Below are 7,299 nucleotides of genomic sequence, written 5' to 3' on the forward strand. Positions count from 1 at the left end.
AATATGAACTGGGCTTTGAGCTAGAAAGACGAAAAAGTAGGCGTCACCCACCAGTCGTCATAAGCGATTTCGACTTCGCAGATGACATAGCACTTTTAGCAGAGAAAATAGCACAGGCACAAGAACTCCTATGCCGTATGGAAAACGAAGCTGCTAAAGTCGGGCTCCAGCTAAACGCCGGCAAAACAAAACTTATGGCGTTTAATCAGAAAGATCCAGTCATTATTAAAACTAAAAGTGGCGACACTGTCGAAGTAGTTAAGAACTTTAAATATCTTGGATCCTGGATGAAAGACGCAGAAACAGATTTTGAGGTCAGAAAAGCATTAGCGTGGAAAAGCTGTCATAAGCTAAGCAAGATTTGGAAGTCTAATCTACCACGTAAAACCAAACAAAGGCTGTTTATTGCCACAGTTGAGTCCATTCTCTTATATGGATCCGAAACGTGGTCCCTGACCAAATCACTCGAAAAAAGGCTGAACGGCTGTTATACCCGAATGTTACGAATGTGCATGGCAACTCAAACTTACAAACCAACAGTTGTACCAGGATCTACCTGCTGTCACAGACAAAATTCGAGAACGCAGGATGAAAATCGCCGGTCACTGCATTAGACACCCGGACATCCTGGCATCAAGTCTCGTTCTGTGGGAACCGTTAAAAGGAAAACGGAGCAGAGGGAGACCCAGAGTAACATTCGTGGATAATCTGCGCAAAGACACCAACTTACAGGACACCAGGGAGATAAAGAAGGCCATGGAGGACAAAGTGCTTTGGAGACAACTCTCAGGATTGGTTCGAGCGGGAGCTCGAACTAAGTAAGTAAGTAAGTCAGCATGTTGACCACCGTCAAAGGGCAACAAAATTTCTTGTTTTTTTTCCAAAATCAGGCGAAAATCAATGCGCGTGTGGATGTCATCCATAAAAATTACTTGCTGTGGCCTTAGTGTAAAAAGATTGAATTCATGATAGTATTGCCTTTCTTAATTAAGATAAACAATGATTGTCAATGAAATAAAACGAATTCCTCTATCAATTTCTTATCCGTATTAATTTGTTTGTACAAGTTCAGGCAGGATAGAAAAACATACCCGTCATTTACATGTAATGTTGGCAGACTTCTGAAGTTGAGAAGGTACATTTCTACATGTATCAAAAGCGCCACCTATTAATCATCAGCGATACTACATGCATTTCTGTGACAGCGGCTAAAAAGCGCTGCCTGCCTACTAGTAGTAAGTATCTGTCACAAATAGTGGCACAAAAATGAAGAAATGGCAGCCGTGCTGCAGTATTCAAGAATGGGAATGAACAAAGGATTTTCGATACCACAAGAAATGGCTTAACCCGAACGAAAAAAAAATTCCATGAAACAACCACCTGTATTCTAAACACTAAATTCTTCTACTCTGCTTCCACTGTGTACGCCAACTCCACGAAAAACAGTGACAGAAAGACTGCGGCCTGTGGCATCGGTTTTTCCAAAATTAACAAGGAAGCAAGGTGAGAGCAATACAGCGAAGTGTGACTTTTAGGCTTTAGATGCATTATGGGTAAATACTGTTGATTTTTACTTGTTTTTATAGATTTGAGGTGTAAAAGAAACTGAAAAAAATTATTTGTGTTCTGCAGAAATTCACATGATATGCCATAAATCTTTAGTAATTTGCTGTAGCATATATAAATCTTTGCAAATTTAAAAACTGGGTAAAATTGATACCATGCTCGAGCCACAAGAGAAATAGCCAGTGGTAATTATATTTGCTGGTTTTATAGATATTACCAATTGACCTGAAGTCCCAATTTCTGGAGAATCATCATTTTGTGTCTCATTTTGTCTGATTGTTTGATTGATTGTCCTGAGGTTTGATGTTGAACCTCATATTTTAAACAAGGAAGTTTAAGGTTATTATATGCAGTTACTTTGATACTAGTAGTTACTTCTATCCGAATTAAGTAACTTTCCACAGACAGTCGCAACACAATATGATACAATTGTTAACTCTTTATTGCAAATATATAGTGTAAAATTTTACAAATGAAGCAAATTCTCAACTAAACGCCGTAACTTACAAACAGTACAAAGCGAAGACGTCCAAAACATTCAGACCGACCAGCGGCCATTTATAACGTTACTGCTAGGAAACAGGATAAAAGCTCTGTTAACGCTATATTTGCGCTATATTTGCATTGTTCGATAAAACCTCAAGAAACAACGACGAGATCTTCAGGCTACAAGACATACAGGAAGCTGAGGGCTTCTGGTTCTTCTTGGTGTCTTCCTAGCATCTACTCAGTTTTGTACTGAAAGAAGGAATACATATATATGATTAGTACATATTTCATTTAACAATTTCTGACACCAAGTAATGATCAATGAAAAGTCGTCAAGGAGCCACCTGAATTGATAATGAAATTACAACAAAAATATTTAATATCAGGATGTGAAGAGCAGATAGCATATCTTGATACTGTCAGGAACGAGTTCCAAGACCCGTGCCACAGTGTAGTGTTATTTTGCGATCACTATAAATGCTGCGTTTAGTTAGCAAACTTATAAAAATGTATTTCTCAGGTGAAAAAAAAACTTAACTAAGACATATGTGCATCAATGTTTCAAATAATTTTGAAGAAAAAAGTCAAGAAATGTCCCGAAGCTTAAGATGGTAATGTGGTTTTGTGATTTGGGTTGACTCAGAATACGAAGGTTCTGGGTTCGAATCCCGGCAGACCCCACTAGTGTCTTTGGGAAAGGCACTTTACCTATTTCCTCACTCAACTCAGGTGAAAATGAGAGTATCTAGCTTCGGTTAGGGAGGTCTTTTCGGACGGGACGTAAAGCCGAAGGTCCTGTATGTGTTTGAGGAGAGCCACACCTCGAGCACATTAAAGATCCCATCGCACTCATTAAAAAGAATAGCAAAAGGGTTCCTTCCTTGGAGGGGTTTACCGGTTATGCAAATCTCTGTTGGTGAAACAAACAGTCAAACAAGGAAATGAAAACCCAAACCTACCCCACATGGAGCCAGGACGGCCGCCGGCCAGTTACAGATCATCAGCTCGGCGTCAAAGACGAGTCCTCCCGCGGGACAGTCTCGGTGGCTCGGCTCGGCGTGACCGGACACGCACTGGTAGAACTTTGCACAGTTCTGCGGGTCGGTGTAGCTGCCCGGGGCCTTGTCCGCACACGTGAAGGGTGGAGGCATCGTCTCTGTCTGTGACATAAGGTTCATTGGTAAGTATCGTTTTCTCGCTACTTCTAATTTAATAATCATGCATTTCATCATGTTGGTGAGGTCAAGGCCCAGAGCCTAGAGGTCCTCGGTTCGAACCCTGCCATGTCACCGATCTTGTACCGGTACCCTTGAGAAATGCACTTTACACGACTTTTCTCACTCCACCCAGGTGTAAAATGTGTACCTGACTTCAGTTGGAGAGGAAATAGTCCGTGGAAGTAGAGGGATGGGCTTTGCTTTCCAATACCTTGCCCTAGATACAGCGGTAACAATGCAGTGCCCCTGCGGTCTGAAAAAGGCTACCTTTACTATCTTAGGAAATGATGAAAACAAATATAGTTTGACCAGAATAACATACTAATTTTGGTTTGTAGTACAAAATCAGTATAATTCATAAGAAAATATATACAGAATATTGAATAATTGAAGGTACCATCACAGACTACAGAGGATGGTTACTGTTGATATTACAAGGGACGTCCTGAACCGAAGCTGGGTAGTTATTTTCACCTGAGTGAAGTGAAGAAAGTCGTGTGGAAAGTGCCTTTCTCAAGGGTACAACGTCAGGTACCCTAACCATTGCGCCACACAACGTCACAAATAATAAATTATATTTCTATATACATGTACTAGTAACTGGCTGGTACCACCAAAGGTTTAGAATGACAAAAATAGATCATAATGGGATATTGTGACTGCAGCGCAACTTACCCCGCAAGGTGGCGCTACGTTCTCGGGCCAATCACAGATCTGGTCTTGCTCGTCAAAGACGGTCCCTCCCGGGGCGCATGGGCGGCGGTAGGGAGGGTGGCCCGCGGCACAGTGGTAGTACATGGAGCAGTCGCTAGGGTCCGAGTACAGGCCCTCAGCTCTCCCATCACAACTGAAAACTGGTAACAACAGCGCGCATCAGTAAAATTTCAACAGGTAGACCACGCTATCAATGTTGAGATATATTTATCACTCACTCACTCACTCACTCACTCACTCACTCACTCACTCACTCACTCACTCACTCACTCACTCACTCACTCACTCACTCACTCACTCACAAAAAGAACGTTATTAACCTTGTGCTGCTTGAAAGTTAAGAATCCATTTTCCGTTATCATTTGACATTTGTATTAATAAAAGAACAACTTATTATTCATAAGCTCACCTTCAACGGTTTCTTCGGTATTCTCGTCCCCAGAGCCTGCATCGTCCGTCTCGTTTCCAGAGCCTGCCATGGCGTCGTCCGTATCGCGGGATTCAGCTTTGGTCTGTCAGGAACGATACAAAACGCCGCACGGTCAGCTTTGCACTTGTAGGCCATATAGTAACCGTAGTGTCCATCTCAGTAAATAGTAAGTTGCTACATGTACCTATACTTCCTCCTCTCATAATAAACAACAGCAATCTACAGCACGTGCTACTACTACTGCTACTATTAGTAGTACTGCTAGTACTACTGCTACTACTACTACTACTGCTACTTCTACTGCTACTACTACTACTACTACTACTACTACTACTACTACTACAACTACTACTACTACTACTACTACTACTACTGCTACTGCTACCACTACAACTACTACTACTGCTGCTGCTGCTGCTACTACTACTACTGCTACTGCTACCACTACTACTGCTGCTGCTGCTGCTACTACTACTACTACTACTGCTGCTGTTGCTACGACTACTACTACTACTCCTACTACTACTACTAACACTACTACTACTGTTACTACATGTACTACTACTACTATTACTACTACTGCTGCTACTACTACTACTTGTTTAGTACTTTTTTTATTATCCATGAATACGTTAATTATGATGAACATGATCAACTAAGACTAAGGCCAAGCGACCGTTTATATCAGACAGGCTTACCCCGCATGTACCGACGACGTTGTAGGGCCAGTCGCACACCCCCAGCAGACTGTTGAAGACGAGTCCGTCAGGCGCACAGGGCCGGTTGTAGGCGGAATGTCCGACCACACACTCCCAGTACATACTGCAGTTCAGCAGGTCTGCGTACAGACCGGGGGCCCTGTCCTCACACGTGAAGGGCTCGGGCGCCTCCGTAACCATCCTCTGGGTCTGGTTATGCAAACAAACGCAGTTCTTAAACACATTCTCAACATGTATGTAACGTTTTGAAGTAAATTTCGAATGCGAGAAAACTTGCAATACTTTCTCACCCCGCAAGGCGGCGCCACGTTCTCGGGCCAGTCACACATCTGGTCTTGTTCGTCGAACACAGGTCCTCCAGGCGCACATGCGCGGTGGTACACGGGATGGCCCAGCACACACTCGTAGTACATGGAGCAGTTCTTAGGATCACTGTACATGCCTGGAGACCTGCCCTCACAGCTGAACGCCTCTTCCGTACTTTGTTCAGCCTAGAAGATGAGAATGTTAGTCACAACTGAAAAAGTAAAACATTGGCCTTCTCGGCTTCGCTCCTTCCCAGTAGTATTCGTAAGGTAAATATAATCAAAACTCTTTTGCAGTCACAGTGTGATATGTTTTTTTTTTTTGGGGGGGGGGGAAGGTATGGCAACATCACTGATGGCGTTAAATTCATACAAATGAATATTGATCGAATGTTGTCGGCAGATCATAATTTTCAGCGACAAATGTTACTGGCAGACATAAATCTACAGTGACAAATTTACCCAATGAACGACATATTGGTGGCAGATACTAAAAGCAAAATACAAGTATTAGTATCACACACTTGTAAACAAGAGAATTTGAAGACTTCAAAGTGTGGCACAAGCCAACAATAAATTTCTGAGGAGAAATTTTATACCATACCTGCCGTTTGGAGATCGGGGTAGACACGGCAAAGCCGACGATGAAAAAGAAAAGAGCTCCCCTGAAGGACACCATGGTGAGCTGCGGCAGTGATGTCTTGATGAGCGTCAGTAAGTCCTCTCCCTCCTGATGGTCTTCTGTCTCTGTCGTCTGTCCTGTTGGAGTCAGTATGCCCCTGACTTGCCGGCTTCATCATTTATACCCAAGACTTCCTGTTGTTTTGGTCGTTTTCTTGACAGATTCTTCGCGTCAGAAGCGTCCTTCTTGCATGTTGAATGGAGAAGAATGACGTACAAGACGTCAGACTACCACAGCGGACGTAACGGAAGTCAGACAATAAAGATTACTATCGACAAAACTTCCTCTGCTGTTCGGGACATCAGTCCACTTCCGGTCCGCACAGAGCAGGCACAGAAGGAGTTGTAAGACACAGGAGGCGAGTAGTAGAAACAGATAAAAACCCTCCTGGTCCCGGGCAGGGTTCGAACTCACGACCTCCCGAGCACCAGATTCAAACTCCGACGCTCTAACTCGGCCGAAAAGGTCTAGACCCATCGGCCGGGTCAGTTGGTAGCGACTGTAAACCCCTCACTGTAATTAAAGAGTTCCTGCGATTGACCTTTATGTTTTATTGTTTGCTTGCTCACGATAGGAATCTCACGTTTACGTGGACAAACAAACCACTGACGTATGTTTGCCTCTCACTGAATGTTTATTGCCAGTAAACACAATGTTGTTCTTAGCATTACGACAATCTAGTCAATAAACATCCCTTCTCATTAACATGTCCTGAACGTCAACACGAAATGTCTGTCAGTTTAAGTTTCACGTAATCTGTGTTATAAGGCCGTTATACAGTCCCGTGGTTGATTACGTTTCATAACGTTCACAGCAAACCGTGTTGTTTGCGCTAATCAGTCTCAGCCTGTTTGTAGCCTTCTACAGTAAATATTCAAAGACCTAGTAAGCTATCAGTTCTTAACTCTTTCCGTTATGGTTGGTGATTCCAAGGAACGTACAAACTAGCCTGGGCGCTAGACTGTTGCCAGAGACAGTCTACATTCTAGCTCCTCGGCGCCAGGGCCAACATGTCCTCAAGGAAATTTTGCCACAGACTCCTCAACTAGACTTTCTAACTCGGGGCTGGCCTGTGTATTGCAATTTGGCTATGAAAACAGCCTGGCATCCAGGCTAACGTGGGACTGGCCTGTGTTCCGTAGCCTAAGAACAGTCCAGGCTACATGCAAAAGGAGCA

General features: G+C 43.3%; 1 protein-coding gene across 1 annotated transcript; it reads right to left on the minus strand.

Moving 5' to 3' along the window:
* Positions 1-1,985: 1,985 nt before the first annotated feature.
* LOC109473236 lies at positions 1,986-6,326 on the minus strand. Its single transcript, XM_019773113.1, has 7 exons — positions 6,045-6,326; positions 5,426-5,626; positions 5,115-5,324; positions 4,396-4,498; positions 3,948-4,126; positions 3,015-3,215; positions 1,986-2,304 (listed from the first exon to the last, which is right to left on the minus strand). The coding sequence occupies exons 1-7, from the start codon at positions 6,117-6,119 to the stop codon at positions 2,290-2,292; spliced, it is 984 nt and encodes a 327-aa protein (XP_019628672.1). The 5' UTR covers positions 6,120-6,326; the 3' UTR covers positions 1,986-2,289.
* Between the last annotated feature and the right edge of the window lie 973 nt (positions 6,327-7,299).

Source organism: Branchiostoma belcheri, unplaced genomic scaffold (genome assembly GCF_001625305.1).
Source record: "Branchiostoma belcheri isolate BF01 breed outbred unplaced genomic scaffold, Haploidv18h27 scaffold296, whole genome shotgun sequence".
In the NCBI taxonomy this organism is placed as follows: Eukaryota; Metazoa; Chordata; class Leptocardii; order Amphioxiformes; family Branchiostomatidae; genus Branchiostoma; species Branchiostoma belcheri.

What these genes read in the sequence shown, in the direction of transcription:
- LOC109473236 (XM_019773113.1), bottom strand. Translation starts at nt 6,119, where the DNA reads ATGGTGTCCTTCAGGGGAGCTCTTTTCTTTTTCATCGTCGGCTTTGCC. An exon ending in TACCGAAGAAACCGTTGAAG is followed by an intron (nt 4,127 to 4,395) that starts GTGAGCTTATGA and finishes TGTTGTTACCAG; the next exon opens with TTTTCAGTTGTGATGGGAGA. An exon ending in ACGTAGCGCCACCTTGCGGG is followed by an intron (nt 3,216 to 3,947) that starts GTAAGTTGCGCT and finishes CTTATGTCACAG; the next exon opens with ACAGAGACGATGCCTCCACC.